This window comes from Ailuropoda melanoleuca, chromosome 17 (genome assembly GCF_002007445.2).
Source record: "Ailuropoda melanoleuca isolate Jingjing chromosome 17, ASM200744v2, whole genome shotgun sequence".
NCBI lineage: Eukaryota > Metazoa > Chordata > Mammalia > Carnivora > Ursidae > Ailuropoda > Ailuropoda melanoleuca.
Window position 1 is genome coordinate 3,314,022 of NC_048234.1, and position 18,975 is coordinate 3,332,996.

Sequence of the window (18,975 nt, forward strand, 5' to 3'; positions counted from 1 at the left end):
CCCAGACAGCCCCTCTTACATGGAGTCTTCCAGACTTGCCCCCACTCCCCAAGCAATGAGGTCAAAAGTAAAGCACCTACCTTCATAGTCTTGGATGCCCGAACTTGAGAGGAATTCTTCCACACCCACCCACCCTCCTGGGACCCTGCCCTCTCCTCTGTTGCTTTCCCTCCTACCCGCCCCCCCCCACCTAGTCCTAGGGGTGGGGCTAGTGGTTGTGTATCATTGATCTTCCCTATTTTACACCTGGATGTAAGTTTTGGAACTCAGAAGCCAAGAATTTTCATGTCTTTAATATCTGGCTCCTCTGGAACTATTTTCTCTCTTTTGGGACAGGGCCGGTCAGGAGTCCCTAAGTCCAAGTGAACGGGGAGAGGGGTGGGCAGACAGAACACACCAGTAACACTGCATGGAACTCTTAGCTGGCCTAAGAGGACTCATTAGATCACATACGGCCCTGGGTCTCTATTAAAAGCCAAATGTCGCTAGGTGTTAGATAAAAGCAAAAGTGCCTTATTGTGCCTTTATTGAATCTGACATTTTCCTCTCCTCCAGGAGAGACACCTGCCTGGGCACGCAGGGCGTGGGCGGTGGCTGGAGGGAGGGAAAGAGACAGACTCAGGAGAGAGGAGGTGACTTTGCCCTGCTTCCCATTTCCCCCCAGGCCGTGGGGCCCTGGACAAAATAGCAGCTCTCACTTGGGTTTTAAGGGGCGAGGGGGGAGCTTGAGTGGGAGAGGTGGGAACTAAAAACGAACGAAGGCATGTGGACATTTGTGCACGGAGCTGGGTCTTGCTTGCGTGTGTGCAGCTTTCCTGGGAGGGGGCCCTGCTCCATCACCTGCCCCAGCCGAGCTCCCTGTGCTCCGGTCACTCACTGGCTCCGACTCACAGGCCTTGTCCCAGCGGCTGGGGTGTGAGTGTGTGGAGGCTGGCGGAGGTAGTGTGTCCTTCCTTTTGGTCTGGGGCTCTCGGACTCGGCACTTCTGCCGCCACTTTGGGCTCACTGGACGATGCCGGAGAACGTGTTGATGGGCATCAGAAGGGGCTTGGGCTTGGCTTTGGTCCCATCCCCCTCCGGCCGCTGTGAACCGAGCCACGGCGCCTTGGACTTGTGTGCGCCGGAACACGGCTCTGGGCAGGGAGCAACCTCGAACCTGTGGGCGGAGAGAGGCCAGCTCGGGAGACCCATCTCTGGGGTCAGATCTGCTGAGGCCTTGTGAAGACAGCCCCTCTGTTACAGGGTATATGGGAGGAGGCCTCGCAGAGAGAGGAGGGGGAGTCAGGGCAAGGAAAGTGCACCCAGGTGGGGGTGAACACTGGGAGAGGAGGTGTGCCTGCGTGGGTCCCTCTGTGTATGCTGTCCTTACCCAAATACTCCACCTGGGGGGGGCAGAAACCTCTAAGGGTCACATTAACTGAGGCACAGCAGGCCACAGAAGGTCAGCCCGTGTCATAGGGGTCAGTGTCGGCACAGGGGGTTGGACCTGTGGCTGCGGCCATGGGCTGAGCATATGTAGAGGAAATGTCCAGAAACATTAATACCATCGGCTGCCGCATTCATTTTCTCTTCTTCCTGGATTCCCAGGAAGTCACGGGGCAGTGGCGTCAGTCCACACCACCAGGTGGACCACACCTGCCCGGCCCCAGGGGTCTGCCTCAGACAGGTGTCTTGGACTAGAGGCAGGAGGTGGCAGGGGCTGGCTCCATGGGGCACCGAGCGGTGGCGAGGCCTGGCCTCACCTGACCACATCCCTGTACGTGCGCCGACTGTCCTTGTCCAGCAACAGCGTCAGGAGCCTCTGGTCCTGGCTCTGGATCTGGATGGTGGCCGTCCGGAAGGTGTTTGTCACCGTCTACAACAGAGAGACAGCTCGTGTGAGTGTCCCCTTCGCGACAGACGGCCTTGCCAACACCTCCTGCCCTCGGTGGTGTATTTCCGCGGTCCGGCCCACGGGGTCCCCAGCTCTCTTCTTCAAGGGACTCGGAGCCGTGACAAGTCTGCAGAACATGTATCTGGGCTCCCCCGGCCCTTGGGTCTCTCATTTCTGCAATTCTTCTCCCAATCTGTTGTCCTAAATTTCAAACCACCGGGAATGCTGTGGCTGGCGCTTGCCAGGTTACCAAGGTGCCTCAGCACCCCCATATCCCAGGTGCCTATGTTACACGTGCACTGTTGGGGGGCGGTATGTCAGGGGTTCTAGGAGTCCTGACCGCCCTTCTCAGAGTTGGATTATATACAAAATCATGTCCCTGGGAAGTGTTCAACTACCCTCGTGATGCAGATAGGGCCTGTATCTGTTTGTATCATGGAATCATCTAGGAGCCAGTTATAGGTGGGGTGTTCAGACGGCCTTTCTGGGTGGTCGCCCTCTCCCCCCCCAGACAGCAACTTTGGGTGGTTCATCCCCACAGCATTCTGAGCCTTTAGAATTCTTGTTCAAGAATTTTTGAACTCTTGGGGCGCCTGGGTGGCTCAGTCGTTAAGCGTCTGCCTTCGGCTCAGGGTGTGATCCCAGAGTCCTGGGATCGAGCCCCACATCAGGCTCCTCAGCTGGGAGCCTGCTTCTTCCTCTCCCACTCCCCCTGCTTGTGTTCCCTCTCTCGCTGGCTGTCTCTATCTCTGTCAAATACATAAATAAAATCTTAAAAAAAAAAGAAAGAATTTTCGATCTCTTGCTGCTCATAAGAATCACATTCCAAAATATAAAATTAGAGAGCCTGAGGCGGGGGGTTCGATCCCACCACCCTGAGATCACGACCCTGAGATCATGACCCTGAGATCATGACCTGAGCTGAAACCAAGAGTCAGGCACTTAACCGACTGAGCCACCCAGGCGCCCCCAGGCACGGGCATTTTTAATAAGCCCCTGTGGCAGGCAGGACTGAGAACCACGCGCTGATTCAGCTTTTTGCTGTAGGCTAAGCTGGGGGTGTCAAGCATGTCTGGGCATTTCGGCTGAACTGTTATTGGGGCGGGGGTGGGCCAGCCAGAAGTCTATGGCAGACCATACAAGACCCCCCCCCACCCCCCCAGGAGGAAGGCCAAAGCCCAGACTCTACAGTCAGACTGCCTGGATTCTGGTCTCGGCTCTGCCACTTATTAGCTGTGTGACCTTGGGCATGTTTCTTAATCTCTCTGTGCTTTTATTTCTCACCTATTGAGAAAAAAACAAAACCAAACATGGTAGTAATAGTGATTACCTTGTAGGATTGTTTTGTGACGATTAAAAGGGAGAGAATATACCAAGTGCCCCGGACACGGTAAGCCCTGTATTTCTGTTGGCCCGTTGTTACTCTCCTTCTTAATTATAGTCATGCAAGAAGGGGCCAAGCATGAGTAGCGGCTTCAGTTGTCAGAGGGGATGGAGACCCCATTGTGGGTTCTTTTGCTGCTCCGTCTGTCTCCCAGCCCGAGCCCCTCCCGCCATCCCTCTATCTATAGAGTCGGAACAGGGGGTTGTGAGCAAAAGCAGAAAGCCTTAGCCTTGCTAGGACAGAGGGTGACAAAAGGGAGGGGGGACTTCTCCCCTGTTGTGCATTAGGACCCACGGCAACATCGGGGCCTGGGGCCCTCAGCTATGGTGGGCAGTTGTGGTCCATGACCTTCCAGAAACACCTGGAGAGGCTGCAGGGAGGCTGGGGTCCTGTGCGGGCTGGGGAGTGGGGAAAGCCAGATGCATTATGATAGCTTAGGGGACCCCACCTGAACTGACCCCTGCTGGTGAGGGATATCCCGGGTTCCCTTGGAGGACAAGACTGAGGTCTAGAGGGATTGACTATGATCTTCTAAAGCTTTCACAGTAGTCGGTGTGGGACCCAGCTCCCTGACTCCCGATGCAGTGCTCTTTCCCTGTGTCAGGCCGCTCTAGGTAACTCCCAGCAGGATCTGGGCTTCCATGACCCTGCCCTCCAGGTCGCCAGAGCCAGTCCGCGGGCCTTCATCCACCTGCATGCCCTGCAGACAGATGCCTTCATTTCCCGTTTGTGGTCTGCTTGCCTGACACGCGCAGACCTGGCTGGCTTTGGCCCCCTGTGGGAGACCACAGGACTCTGGGGTTTCACTGTACAGGTTCACCCTGGAGGTCAGTTGAAAGGGCCAGCTGATTTTGCAAAGGGTCTCGGTCTCAGCTCATCAGGAGTCGTGCAAGAGGCTACCATTCACAGTCCACTGTTGGTGGCTGCCTGCCTCCCATGCCCCCAAAGCTCCAATCCTACCATTCCTGCCTTATTTCCCACTACTTTCCTATATCGAACTTCCAGTCTGGCCAGTATCGTCGCCGCCTCTTAAACTCACCAAGCCAACCACAACGAATGCCTGTGCTCTGCTGTTCTCCAAGCGGAGAACACCTTCACTCTAGCTCGCCACGAACCTCCCCTGCCCCTCGCGTTTATCATCTGTCCATTTGTGCAGAACACGTATGGACCGGCCTGGGTTCCGAGAGCAAAGAAGGGCTCCTGGAATCTCCCCGAGTAAGGCAGTGCGGGGGTGAAAGGGAACTCGATGGGGCGAGAAGTTTAGATTTCTCAAAAGCCTACAAGCAGGTTGTTTAGAGAGGTCACTGGAAACAGAAACTGTCGTTAGGGAACTGACCTGGAAAGAGGAAATGCACCAGGGTAAAGCGGTCCACCTCGGACCTCGAGGCTCCCGCACAGAGCTGTCCAATAGGAAGGCACGTTTCAGCTCAGGGCGCAAGACCTCTCAGCCAATCAGAGCGCTCCTACAGTGGATGGGTGTCCCAGAAATAGTGCACTCAGGTTGGGGTGAGGTCCTGGAGAGTGGAGTCGAGGGGACACACAGACTAGAGGCCTCGGCAAACATCCGGGAGCTCCGCTGTGGGCGAGACAGCACGCTGAATGCTCAGAGCGCTGGGGAGAATGGGGAGGACCAGGGGACGAGGGCACTCACAGTCCATCGCTGTATAGAGATCATGCCATTCACGGTGTTACACATGCTCCCATGGCTGGGTCCCCAGGGCTGTATGGGAGCACGGAGGGGGGCACCGAGCTTACCCTGGAGGGGGCTGGGGGGGTGGGTGTGGAGGGAAGGGGGAAGAGCATGAGGGAAGGGGGAAGAGCATCAGGGAGGGCAGCTTAGGGGAGAAGACACCTGAGTTTCAATTTGAAAGAGCTATGAAAAGAAGATGGGGAAGAGAAAGGTAGGACCGGGTTTCAGGCCATGCACAGCGCTTAAGCAAAGGCACAGACGTGTGTCTGCGAGAACACGTCCCCATGCTGGGAGGTCAAGGGCCTGCAGATTCCGGCTGGAGTCGCAGACGGAGCGGAAGGGGAGCCATGCTGGGCAACACTGAAGAGCTTTTCTGCCCTTCTGTCCTGGAGAATGGGAGATGACAGAGGGATTTGAAGCACAGACAGGCATGCCGGAGTTTTATTTTAGAAAGATCCCTCGGGCAGAGATGTGGACCTAAGGAGCATTGCAGTGGCATCGGAGGGACCAGCTAGGAGGCTACTGGGCTGGTCCAGGAAAAGGGGATGGTGAAGGTCTGGACCAAGGGTGACCAAGCTGTCCTGATCTGCCTGGGACTGTCCGGGCTTTCACACAGAATGTCCCGTGCCCCAGGAAGCAGTCCTCAGTCCTGGGCAAAATGGGGTGGCTTGTCAACCTAGGTGGCTCAGAAGGAGGGGGATGGGGGGAAGGGAGAGGTTTGAGAAGCATTGAGAGAGGAAACCAGCAGGACCCAGGGAAGGGAGGAAGAGGAGGCCTCTGAGGGGCCTCCCAGGATGCTGGCGGAGGTGACCGGTTAATGAAGTACTGTTCAGTGAGAGGTGAGCCGCAGCGGGGAAGGGATGAATGAAAAGATCACTGTCAGCAAGTTTATAGCTTTCACTTGGCTACGCACTCTTGTGAGAGCTTTGCACGTGACAATCACTTCATCCCACAGCAACTGGGTAAGGTCAGTGCTATTGCTATCATCCCCATTTACAGATGGTGAGACCGAGGCACGGGCAGCTTGATGACCTCGCCTCACGTCACACGGCTGGGAAACGGCAGAGCTGAGCTCAGAACCCAGGCCGTCTCAGTCTGGTTCTGGTGAGCTCTTAACTACCTGAAAGTACCCGCTTTGGTTTCGAAGGTCGTGAGTGTGGGGTGTTGGGGGACGTCTGGTTCATGTGGAGTTGAATGCACAGTCAGAAACTCAGGGGGCGACTGTCAGAACAGGAGATAGAGATTTGGGTGTCCCGAACACAGTGGACCCCAATCACATACGTGGGTTAGGTTGTCCAGGGAATGAGAACAGAAGGGGGCTGTGGATGGATGTTAAGAACAGTAGTTGTTTAAGGAACCAGTTTAGGAAAAAGAGCCCGGGGAAAAGAGGCCAAGAAGTCACAATTCAGACATGTAGAACTTTGAGAAAAAGAGGAAAATTTTAAAACTATATTAGAAAACACGTTAGAGGGGCGCCTGGGTGGCACAGCAGTTAAGTGTCTGCCTTCAGCTCAGGGCGTGATCCCGGCGTTATGGGATCAAGCCCCACATCAGGCTCCTCCGCTATGAGCCTGCTTCTTCCTCTCCCACTCCCCCTGCTTGTGTTCCCTCTCTCGCTGGCTGTCTCTATCTCTGTCAAATAAATAAATAAAATCTTAAAAAAAAAAAAAGAAAAGAAAACATGTTAGGACCAAAAGATGGGAGTCTCCAGATTGATAATGTCCCTTAAAGATCCACGATAATGAATGAAAAAAATTCCACCAATGCCTATGCTTGTGGTATTTCAGAACCTTCTGTGAAATGAAGCTTCAGAAGCTTCTAGAAAGGGAGAGAAAGGAATGGTGTCATACAAAGACTGGGCAGAAGAAGGCATTCTATTCTGCAGCAGCGTCAGAAGCGAGAACATTCGGGTTTGAGCAAACTGAGATCAAAGGGACGAAATCAAAGCCGGGAATGTGGACAAACCGTTCTTGTTTCGGATAGACGTAGCAAACATTTCTACATTGCAGATTAGAGTAATAGGATGTGTTTGACCTAATAATTAAGTACCTTATTTTGCATCCTACAGACAGAAAACACACATGCTCTCTTTACTTATCACAGGATATTTAAAAATTGATCATTTATGGGGCAGTGAAGACAATGCCATATAAATTCTAAAGTTGAAGTCGTGTGTGTCAGACGCTTTGGTCGTCCCAGGGGCATTTGGTGATGTCAGGAATCAAGGGGCTTGGGTTTCAACAGCCATGGGGACCAGGGGACAGACCCAAGGAACTGAAACTGAGATCCCCTTCAAGGACTCTTGAAGGTTATGCTTTCAGCAAAAGACTCGATTAGAAAAACAGCAGCTGTGTTATGGGGTGAGGGGGACGAGGCTCCCCTGGGAATTCCAAGCCACATTCTGCCCTTAGGTGGTTCTGGGGTATACGTGTTCCCTGTCTGTATGGTCTGGGAATTTCTGAGCCTAGAAATTAACTGGAAGTACAGTCCTGGGCTGATAATGTCCTGGGGGCTCATGGCAAAGGCAGATACAGAATTTCTCTAGAAGGTCAGGTTTTTGACCCAGATTTCCCACAGATAAAACCCCAACAGGTAGGAGCTCCTAGCTGAGGAGACATCAAGGAAGTGAGCACCCATGCGTCTCCAGCTCTCCATTGCAGACAGATATACAGAAAAGAGGCTGGACGTTTGCCCCTTGGAATAGCAACAGTCATCTTCTGTAGAAAATGGGACTCGAAGTGGTTTTACTTCCTTGTGCTTTTTTTTTTTTTTTTGCATTTCCCCCATATCACTAAATTTTTGTTTATAGGTTAAAACATTATTTTTAAAGGGGAAGATAAAGTAACGTTAAGGAGTGGAAGGTGAGGGGCCCCTGGGTTGCTCAGTCATTAAGCATCTGCCTTCGGCTCAGGGCGTGATCCTGGCGTTCTGGGATCGAGCCCCGCATCGGGCTCTTCCGCTGGGAGCCTGCTTCTTCCTCTCCCACTCCCCCTGCTTGTGTTCCCTCTCTCGCTGCCTTTTTCTCTCTCTGTCAAATAAATAAATAAAATCTAAAAAAANGGGGGGGGGGGGGGTTGTAGGCAGAAGGCGGGGGGGGGGGGGAGAGTCTTAGACAAGGGACGGGAAACTCCCCTGGGGTCAAGTGTAGCTAGAGAGGAAAGCGGGTCACGGTAGAGATTTTCCTTCTAGGATGGAAAAGCCCCGAGCACGTTTCCAGGCTACGAGGGTGGAGTGGTAGAGAGGGTCCATGCTAGAGAAGAGAAACTAACATAATGAACAGGAGCCCAGAAGAGGAGCAAGAGAAGAGGGTTGAGTGATGCCCAGGGTCCTGTTGAGGTGGGAGGTCAGGTGTTTGCACCCGTGGATGTAGGATTTATTCTAGAAGCACTCAGCCCTCAGAGCTTACAGACAGAGTAGGCAGCTTGATCCAAAGGGAGCGTCTGCCTGGTACGTGGTGTGGGGGGTGGAGCGTGTCTGGAACAGGGTTCAGGTGTAATCATGGGATTCACAGCCCAGCTGAGCAGGGAGGTGAAGTGCAGAGAGCCCATCAGACAGGGAGCATATGGGCAGGTCCTGGGTCAGTGTCAATAAGGGAATCCAGGGCAGCGAGGTTAGAAGAGCTGGCTCGATTTGGTCCAAGGTTTGTTGTGCATGAATCCGGCTGCAGGGAAGCCAGAACGTGCACACAGATTCCATTTTTGGGCATGTCCTAGGTCCTTGGAGGGCCGGCAAGTGGAGGGCAGGACCTTAACTCTGAGTCTTACTTACGCTCAGCACCTCACAGTTGAGGAGAAAGAAGATTCTTTCCAATTGGAAGACCCGTGTCAACAGCAAAGGCTCTGAAGTCATTTCCCCTTCTCTGAACACCCCCACTCTGGGCTCCCAGCCACCTACCCTGTTGGAGTGGCCCCTTTGACCCAGTACTTACAGAGAAGGACCTGCCCGCCAAGTTGGAGGACTTGACCACCTCCGTCACGCTGACATTCAGGCACATGTGGTCTGTGACGGGAGCAGCAGATGGTGGGGCGTGGGTGGGCCCCGAACCTGGGAGGAAGGAGGTGGGACATGACCTTGGGTCACGCGGGTCATTTTCTGGCTTCATTACCTCTCCAGTGAAAGCTGCTAACACAAATGATGCCTGTCTCCTAGGATTCAAAGAGCTGACGTGTTTGACGTAGAACAAGGCCTGGCCTCCGACGAAGGTGTTCAGGGACGTGATCCACCGTACGAAACTTGTCGTCATTCCAGAAGACCAGAGAGGTAACGGGAGAGCTCATACGTATAATTTACGCTAGGCATGTAAATTGGTATGTGTTATCATCCCCTAGATTTGGTAGTTAAGTACCTAGATTGACTATCTGATTATCTATTGGAGAGCTCTAGTTAGGTCATTGGCCAGAATTAGATCTTTGGGACCAGCGGCGCCTTTTGTGAACTGGAGAGCAGCTCCCCATGGAACGACAGTCGAAATACAACATCTCCAAGCCCAACACAAGTAACTCTGAGGCCCGACGCGGAGACGAGAAGGCAACCGCACCCCCTCCACGGGGTCCATCCACCTTTCAGCTGGAGTCTCATGGGGCTACAGGCTCGTCAAGCCAGAGGCCGCGGCTACGGTCTGTTCCCCCCTGGTGAGCAGCCTGCTGGTGGGGACCACGCTCACCCAGGTACCCGGTGTCCAGCCCTGGGCCCAGCACCAGTAGGGGCTCAGCCTTGTTCTAGGATCTCAGGGACAGGTGGGAGGCCCGACTCCCCTGGCTCTCCCCGTCTACAGTCACTCGACTGTCATTCTCCTTCTCCCGCATCCTCTCCACTTCTCATGCCTTCTCTGTCCCTCTCTGCTGTCCCCACTCCTCACCGTCAGTGTCACTGGTTGGAAGAGCCTTCAGGACCAGCCCAGTGGCCCGCAGGGAACCGGTGACCTCTTGGGTGCGGTGGCTGAGCAGGGCCTGGGGAGGGGGAGGCAGGAACAGTTGGGGTTCCTCAGAACAGCCCTGCCCTGGGCATCCTCACGTCAACAGTCCTGCTTGCTGCCCCTGCCCTGGCTGAGATTCTTGTCTATGTCACTCGTGTCCAACAAGGGGCTGGCCGAGAAAGGCTCAGAGCACTCTCAGCCCCGGGGAGCACGTTAGTCAGCCTCCCGGACCCAAGGGACTATGTCTCTGATGACATCAGTTCAAACATCTGGTCGGCCAGGGAGGAAGGTATTTTTGAGTGATGGGACAGCCCATCTGACTTGCTCCTTAAGTCAGATGGCCTCCTGGGCTACATGCAACAACTGTGATCCGCCCATCCCAGCAAACCTCTCCAAAGGGGGGGAGAAGCTGTGGGGGAAGGGTTGGGGGAGGGGCAGGTTCAGGAAAAGAGGCTGAAGGTTCGTCTGGCTCTGTGTGCTCCCCACCTGCATGTCCCTGACACCTGCTTCCACCCCGCCGTAACCCCCCGACCTCCTCCGAGCAAGCCCATGGCCACGCACCTTCTGGTAGCAGATGGACAGCTCGGCCCCCGGGCCCTCAGCCGCGCCCTTCCTCCTGGGTGAAAAGCCATCTGAGGGACAAGGGAAGGAGAGGCTGTGGGTGGGAGGCTCCCGCCCCTCCCGCCCCTCCTGCCCTGCGCCCCACCTCACTGAGGGAGAGCTAAGCTCCTGAATTTGACAGCACGTCCCCCTGGATGGAAGGAAGCACGGGTCTGGGCAGGCTTGGAGGAGCCAAGGGCATCCCGGTATTCCGTGGAGGTGAGGGGTGGGAGGACTTTCTGGAAACAGGGCTTGGGGTGGGGAAAGCTGAGTTAGCCAGCTCTGGGAAAGGGGAGAGAGACGCTCACCTTTGGGGAATTTGGAGTCTTGGATCTTCACCTTCAGCTCCGTGAGGAAAATGTCCTCTGTGGGGTCTTGGCTCAGGTCCCTGAAGATCTGGAGGGAAGGGGGGGGCGGGGAGAAGGTTTGGAGGAGGCCACCTCTGCCACAGGCAGCTCGCCCTCCTGCCCCAGAGCCCGAGCGTGTGGATAGTTGAACAGTGTCCGGAAGCAGGCGGGGTCCCCTACCATCGTGCTAGTGCCAGATTCTGAGCCGTACCCAGGGATTTCCTGCACCTGTGGTCCACATGTCTCCAGCCACGTAACACATTTAGAAATTGGGGAAGAAGCTGGCCTTGAACCCTAACTACCTGTAGCCACTATGGTCTAACGGGCAGGGCCGGAGCAGGGCACACAATTCTCACGGGGCGGGGCTGTGTTGGGTGAGGGCCAGAGAGGGGAACCACATTCCTGACCTGCACCCCAAGGCCGGCTGGGAGGGAAGGGCTAGAGGGAGCTGAGTCGCTCTTGGGGGTGCCCAGAAATCTGGGGCCGGAGGGGCCTCTGAGGAGAGCCGGGCAGCACAGCGGGGCAAGTGTGGCCACAGGATTTTTGAGAGCAGGGATCCCGAAAGAAAAGTGGCTGCCAAGAGTGGTCTGGGAGCTGGGCGGGCACTCACAGCGAGGCCTTGTGCTCCCATGGACCGTCAACAATTTCTCAGATGCCAGCATCCTTAGGGGAGGGTGCTCTGTGACCCTGATGGGTCAAGACAGACAGCAGACCCTATCACGGTCACAAACACCGGAAAAAATGGAACACCATGCGGGCTGCGTCCCCCTACCCTCCCATCGCAGCAAGCATGAGGAGGGCCACTGCCTCTCAGAATTGAAGGGTCACTCTGATTTAAGAACGACTGAGATGCCCAATGACAGAACCACTCCTGGCGTCCCGACAGCATCCGAGCCAGGGTATAGTCCCGCTTTGGGGGCGCCTCCCCCAAACCACCCAACTCGAGCCCCACGCCACATGACAAGTTCCTCCTAACGGCCTCTGCCCCTGTTGCCCACGCTGTGCACTGCTCCTTGCGGCTGGGCCCACGTTCATAAACCCAGCTCCATGCGGGGTGGGGGGGGAGGCGCACTCCTGGGGCCTCCGGCTGAAGGCGTCAACCATTGACCATCGACCATCCCATCCCATCGACTGTGGACGGATGCCTAAGCTTTCCTTTTATTTGCTGTGCTGAGATGTTTACACCTTTACCTGCGTGAGAGTTTCTCCCATTTGTTCCACTTTGTGTTGTTTCCTTTTGTCTTTTGGAAACCCAAGAAAGGGCCAAAATCCCTCATTTAGGTCACAAAGGGGAAAGGTGATAAAGACCCACCACGGGATGCCGAGGGGAAAAGGAGAATTCAGAAGGAGACAGAAAGCGGCAGAGGCAGCCCCCAGAAATCTCCGGGGGATGGGGCAGCGCTGGGTCCCCCAGAACATGGAATGGGGACTCACGGAAAGAGCCGTTAGACTGGCACTGGCAGGGAGGCCCCAGCGGAAGCTTGGGACACGTGCCCATGTACGTCCAGCGTTGTTGCAGACGTTTGCTGTGGGAATGCAGGCTGGAACTTTGGGTGAACGGGGCACAAGGCACCGAGACCCGGTGGGGGAGGGGGCTCAAGATCCCTTTTGCTGGGACCCTACTCTGCACTGGACCACGCTCTGGTCCACCTATGTGACCTCATTTAACTCTCTAGCAGCCCCAGGAGATGGGTCTCAGCCTCCTTTAAGGACCCTGGACACTGAGGCTCGGAGATGTGTGCTGACTTCCCCAAGGTCACAAGCGGTAAAGCTGGGCTGTCATTCAACATCTCAGCCACTGCTCTGGAATCATCTGCGTGCCTACCTCCTTGCCCTGCCCCGCCCCCATGTCTTTACCATATTCGAAGCCTCATGAAACCCCTAAAGCCGGTGGAGATCATAATGTCTCTTTTATAGGCGGACAGGATGAATTTTAGAGAAGTGAAGGTGCCCGTGACCACAGAGCTAGCAAGCGGAGGGACCGGCAAGGCTGTGGACTCTACCACCCCACACGGCCTCTGACTCCACACCCCCTGCACCCTCCGGCCAGCCAACACCACACAGATTCACTGCACGACACGTGCACGTACACACATACACACATGCACGCACACACATGCACACGCACTATTTATTGTGTTAATGGCAGGAGACTCAAAACTCAGATTCAAGGGGCGCTTGGCTGGCTCAGTTGGTGGAGCATGTGACTCTTGATCTCAGGGTTGTGGGTTCGAGCCCCATGTTGGGTGCGGAGATTACTTAAAAATAAAACCTTTAAAAAATCAGATTCACACAAAATGCAGAACCATCTCCCCAGGGACTCACAGTTTTGGTGGGGAGCGATGTTAGAGCAGGGACGTGACGGAGGTGTAGGGAAAAGCAAGGACTGTGTCCACAGTGCCGTGGACACAGAGGAGAAGCACCTGAGCCCGCTTCGGGAGAAAGAGGAGCGGAGGGGAGGGCTGGCGAGGATGCAGGGGGGAGGTGGTGGAGTCGAGAAGGGCAGTCCAGGTTAGGGCACAGTGGGAGCAAAGCCTTGGAGGTGGAAACATCAGGGTATGCATGGAAAGCAAAGACAGAATGAGGGGCTGCTGGGCAAAGAAGCCTCCCTGAAGGTCACAGAGGAGGAGAAGCCGGAGAGAAGTTTCCAGAAGTCAGGCAAGGGGTGGGCCTTAGGCAGGGGAGGTGCATGCTTTAATTTTGCACATGGATATCATACATTTAATTGTACGGTAAAGAAAAAAGTATTGTGGCTCATGGTGTCAAATGCAGAAGAGGGCCCAGTAGGAGAGGAAAGGAGAGTGTCCTTCGGGCCTGGCGACTGGAGGTCACTGGCAAGAACAATGTCAGAAGAGCCAGGCTGCCTGGTTGGAGGACAGAGCGAGACAGAAAGAGACGGAGATGGTGGTCGGGCCATCTAACCCCACAGCCCTGGCTTCAGGGTCACGGCGATCAGCCCAGAGATAAGCACTAGCCTCGATCCCACTGGAAAAGGGACACCCTCTCCCCGACTGGGGTTGCTGAGCTTGCAAAAAGGCTGGCCCGGGACTGCTGAGGGTCGTCTGGTCGCCAGGACGGGAGACAAAGCGAGACAGATGTGGCGCTGATCGCCCCGTTTGAAACCCCTCCAGTCCCAGCTTTTCCAAAGCCATGTCCACTCTGCGCTTGCCAGTGAGGTGAGCCAATAGATCTCTTTTCCTGACACCGGTTTTTAAGATGTCTGGTACCTGCAACTCCAGGAGTCTTCCCCGAAACCAAACGGGAGCCAGGAGGGGCATTTTGCAAGTGAACAGGCCGTGTGCTGGAGCGGTGAGCATCCTCGTACCCCGTGGGGACTGGGAGGCCTGCCCCCTGGAGCCCTGTGCACAGACCCCGTGCCTCCTGAGGCTGAAGCGTCTGGGGGCCGGGGTGCAGGTGTGTGTCGGTGAGGGACAGTAAGAACGTGCCAACCATCAGCAGAGCCAGTCGAACTTAGCGCAGCGGGGTGAAACACTGTTTCCAAGACAGCGCCTCTCTGGCCGGATCAGCCTACAAGAGCTGGACAGTCTTGGGCACTAGAGGGTTTAAAAACCTGACTTCCCTGCCACTATCTGAGCCTGGGAGCTTGAAAACCAGGTGGGAGATAAGGGTGAGACAAAGTCTGGAAGAGTCTGACCCTCGGGCTTTCCCTCCCAGGCCCCGTCACTGAGGCAACATGCTTAGCAGGAAAATGAATGGAAACCGTGCAGGCCCCAGAGTTTCTGTGCATTTTCGGTTACAGGGATGGAACGGGGGCACGGGGGGCCCAGGAGAGGGGCTGGCTGAGCGGAAGTTCCGGGAGGAGGTGGGCGCGGACGAGAAGGGCACGGACGACGGGGTTTTGCGGGAGTTGGAGGCGCTCCGTGTCCACTGGGGAGGTGCGTGCAAAGGTGTGGATGCTTCGATAGGTGTGGACAGCAGGTGTGGGGACAGCTAATGGTCTCCACGTCCCCTGGTGGAGTGGACGGCAAAGTCACTTGCTGCAAGCGAAGGGTGGAAGGAAACCAGGGAAGGGGGAGCCTGCCAAGAAGGCAGCATAGGCCCGGTTGAGGCTGGCCACCACGGAGGTGTCCGTGTCCAGCCAGAGGGCTCCCAAGTGTCTTCCAGATGGTTCTCAGGAGCCCGAGCTAAGCGGAAGGTAAGGCACACTGCAGCACTGCTCTGGACTTGGGAGACAGCAGGGCAGGGAGGCCGGGGTTGGGACGGGAAACCACAGCAAGGGGCCAGGAGACAAGAGAAAGTAGAAGGATCTGCCGGTCTCTCTAAGGAGGCAGGTCGTGGGGGAGAAGGTGAGAGGGTCTTGCAGGGACAGGAGTTTGTGATCAGCTGCCTGTCCCCCGTCCTCCACAGGGTCAAGGCCTACGGCGTCCCCCCACATGAACAAGTTCTGTCTCTGCTTGCACTGGAGCTCTCTGAAGCTGAGAATTATCTGATGCGTCCAAAGAGTGGGAAGATAGAGTTAACAACCAAGTCTGGCGAGTCTGTGATTTGGACCTTGGTAACCTGCATTTCCCCAGAGCCAGGGTGTTCAGGGGGTGGGTCCTGGGGTCCTGCAGGCTGGTACACTACCCGTGGAGTCTGGGGGGCGGGGATACTTACCTTGACTGTGTACATCTGGAAGTAGATGGGTTGGGTGCCCATGCGGACGTAGTAGGTGATAACATCCAGGATGAAGGGGTCCACAGTCCGGGATGTGTCCAGGGAAGGGGGCTGTGAGGGGACAGAGCAGGTCTTCGGCCACCACCCTCCATGTGACTGTGCTGGGGGGGTGCTATTTTGGTAACAGAGAAACTCCAATGCTCCCACATACCCTCTGTGAGGCACTAATCCAGCTGGTCACTCAACACGCTCCAGGCCTTTCCTTCCACCCGATTTCCACTCCTAATCCAGACATACCTGTCCTCTGATTCATTCCACTTGCACAAAGACACGGGGGGGCCTCTGGGTGGGAGGCACTGAGCTGGGTGCTTGGGGTAGACAAGACACTTGAGAATACAGCCAAGCATCCCAGCGTCTGGGCTGGGTTCCAGCCACTCACTGGCCAGGTGACCCGGGGCACGAGAAGTGAGGTGATCTGCTGTCTCCTTCAGCTCTTGGGGTATTTAAGTAAATCAACAGATTAATTTACATGTATGGGTTATTGGGAAAACACTAGTGCCGTGCCTTACAGGCCTTCCTCGTATGATTATAAAGCAGAACCATAGGGTTGGTTTTTTTTTTCTTTTAGGTAAATAGAATGCTTACACAGTCCCAGGGTTGGAAAGCAGCTAGAGTTGATCTCATCTAACTCATACCCAGCCCTACGATATCTCTTCTGACTCTCCCGTCTGGTCTAACAAAATAGCGTTTCCTTCAGAAAGGCCACACGGAGAAACAGTGAACGTACTCTCACAAGACTGTCCTTGCTCACACTGTTTCCAGTCTCTTCACGTGGAAACCGCTTTTGGCGGAAGCGTCGGGGCCATACAAATTGTTAATTAGGAAGGCAAGGAGAGCAGGGAGGACCCCAAATGCTGGGAGTGTCCCAGCATGGATAGCAAAGGTATCAACATTCCTCCTCTAACAGCCTCCAAGTTTTGAGAAAAAAGTATTTCAATACCCAGCTAAACAGTCCCCTGTGGGTACGCAAAAACATTTTTTTGGGTCAGCAGTAATTCAGGAAACAGGCCTCCCCCCCACTCCTCTATTAGAAGATATAAGAAAGCACCCCAGTCATGTAGAATGTCAAGTTACTCCTTTAATACTGGAGTACTCGCTGCCCAGATAGACAGGAGGGGAGAGATACCATCCGCAATGGCAAGAAAAAAACCCCTAGGAAACATAAGGAGGAAATTTAACCAGAAATGGGTAAAAGCGCCGTGATCAACAGTGCACAGCTATTCTGAGGGACCCCCAAGAAGACTGTGCTACGTGGAGATGAACACCATGCCCCCGGAGGAGGCTGCTTCACCCCCTAAAAGAGGCGGAGTCTCCTCCAAATTTAATCGAAATCCCAAGGAGGGGAGGATTAGAAAAAAAAAAAAAACAACAAAACAAACAAAACCTGACCAAATTTCTAATGTTTATCTAGAAACAAACACAAACAAATATAGTGTGAAAGGTTTTCAGGAAGAGGAGTGATGGGGTAGGCTTACCCGGCCAGCTTTTAAATTCAAAAATGCTAACGTGGCTGGAAACGAATGGATCAATGAGAAAGAGTTAAGTGTCCCGGAATAAACTCAAGCATCTGTAAAAATTTAGTAGATGATAAAACTGGCATTTCAGACTGACAGGGCAAGATGGCTCAGGCAATAAATAGCTTTAGGACAACTGGCTAAGCATTTGGGAAAAAAAAATTTGCATGCTTCACACTCAACCCTGAAATCAATCGCAGGCAGGTTATTTAAATGGAAAAACCGAGACACAAAAAGTTACAGGAAATGATCAGTGAATATTACTTTAATCCTGGATATCATTCAATCAGTGGAGAAGACCTCTCAAAGCAGGACTCAAACAGCGGGCATCACAAAGGATAAAAGTTCTGTGTGTAACTGCATAAAAATATCGAACTCCTGTGAGTCAAAAAACATTACCGATGAAATTGATGGGCAAGTAAACAAAATGGAAAAAAAAATGTCTGCAACACCAAGAAGGTTAAGATTCTCTTAATATGAGGGGTGCCTGCCTGGCTGGCTCAGTGGGTGAAGCATGAGACTCTTAATTTTGGGGTTGTGAGTTCGAGCCCCACGTTAGGGTAGAATTTACTGGAAAGATATAAAAAAGATTCTCTTAATAGCTGAAGGCCTTTTCAAGTCAGTAAAAGATGGGGCGCTCCCTCCCTACCACCTAGGAGCGTTGGGGAGGGGGTAGCAGCCTGGTTTTGTGGTCGAGAGGATATGCTCTGGAATCAAGATCTCTGGTTCCAAGTGGGACTCTGCCTGTCAGTTTGCCACTTTGGACAAAGTTACCTAATTCCTTTGCACCCCGGTGGCTTGATCTGTAAAATGGGGACATGGCAACATTAGCACCCACCAGTAAGAGTGCCTGCTTGGTAGGGCTGCCCGTGTTTGGCCCGTGTGAGCAGGCAGGAAGCACGGGCTCTTACAATTCCGGAGAGACCATCCCAGGAACCTCCGAAGAGAAGGAACAAACGGGCCCACACACTTATGGAACAATGTTCTGCTTCATCTTTTCCCCAGCATCCCGCCCCCAGCAGGTGCCCGCTAAGAGTTCCAAGTGAATTTCCTCCACAAGCTGGTTAAGGCTCTCCTCCTGTGCTCCCTTCCAGCCTCATCCCACCCCGGGGGCCCTGGGGCTGACTCTTGAGGTCGAGAGCCAAGGGTGGTATCTGAAAATGGCCCCTTCCCACCTCCCCCCTACCCTCGAGGGCCCCCTACCATCTCTGCCAGCTTGTGGATGGCCGGGCATAGCGTGTTGACCGTGCTTTGGTACCACGGGTCTGCGCGGCCCAGGAACGTGGCCAGCTCTCTGAGCTCCGAATGTCTGCATGACGCCGGCTCCTGGGGACAAGGGGACCCATCAGGCCCGGTCCCTGGCACTTTCTTCCTGGCCAGAGGGTCCCCTAGGCAAACTGGCCAATCACTGAATCTCTTGGGGCCTCCGTTTCTCTGCCATGGGAAGACTACTAGGTTTTACTCTCCTGGTGAAGCTGGGATGCCCTCGACTGAGGGCCACTTGCCAGGGACATTGAAAAGTGACCATGAGGCTTGAGAGTGGAGAGACAGGGACTGCTTTGAATCTAATTCCCCCCGAAGAGCAAGCAGAGGGGGGTAAGAGAAATGCAAAGTTGCAAGGGTAAGTTTGCCCCCCACCCCCATATATCGGTGGGCTCCCACTGCCTCAAATTTCCTTTTATGTGACCCCAGGAAGCGAGCTCTGTGTGTGTGTGTGTGTGAACCCCTGTTTGAGGAGAAGCCTGCAATGACTTCCATCAGAAAAGCCAGACAAAATTCAGCGATGGGCAGCTGCCCCCCCATGAGGGGACATTCAACCTCCAGGGCCCACGTCTGGGGGTTTTGGGACACAGACCTGACCCAGAAGGACCCTCCCGGCCCCGCATCCCGAGGAAGGATGATCCTCGTCCCAGGAACCAGGGATGTGGCTGCCCAGCCCCTAAGCCAGAGCCCTGCTGCGGACAGCCCCTCCACG

At 54.7% G+C, this 18,975-nt stretch overlaps 1 protein-coding gene across 1 annotated transcript in view; it reads right to left on the minus strand.

Annotated features, from left to right (window-relative positions):
- Positions 1–492: 492 nt before the first annotated feature.
- Positions 493–18,975, minus strand: part of PIK3R6 (phosphoinositide-3-kinase regulatory subunit 6) — a 55,389-nt gene continuing 36,906 nt past the window's right edge. The window contains exons 13-20 of the mRNA XM_034647278.1: positions 18,204–18,452; positions 15,427–15,537; positions 10,771–10,858; positions 10,424–10,494; positions 9,806–9,896; positions 8,876–8,991; positions 1,743–1,855; positions 493–1,156 (exon numbers count right to left, since the gene is read on the minus strand). Coding sequence (XP_034503169.1) covers positions 1,003–1,156; positions 1,743–1,855; positions 8,876–8,991; positions 9,806–9,896; positions 10,424–10,494; positions 10,771–10,858; positions 15,427–15,537; positions 18,204–18,452 — 993 coding nt within the window. The 3' untranslated portion in view covers positions 493–1,002. The remainder of the gene's footprint in view (positions 1,157–1,742; positions 1,856–8,875; positions 8,992–9,805; positions 9,897–10,423; positions 10,495–10,770; positions 10,859–15,426; positions 15,538–18,203; positions 18,453–18,975) is intronic.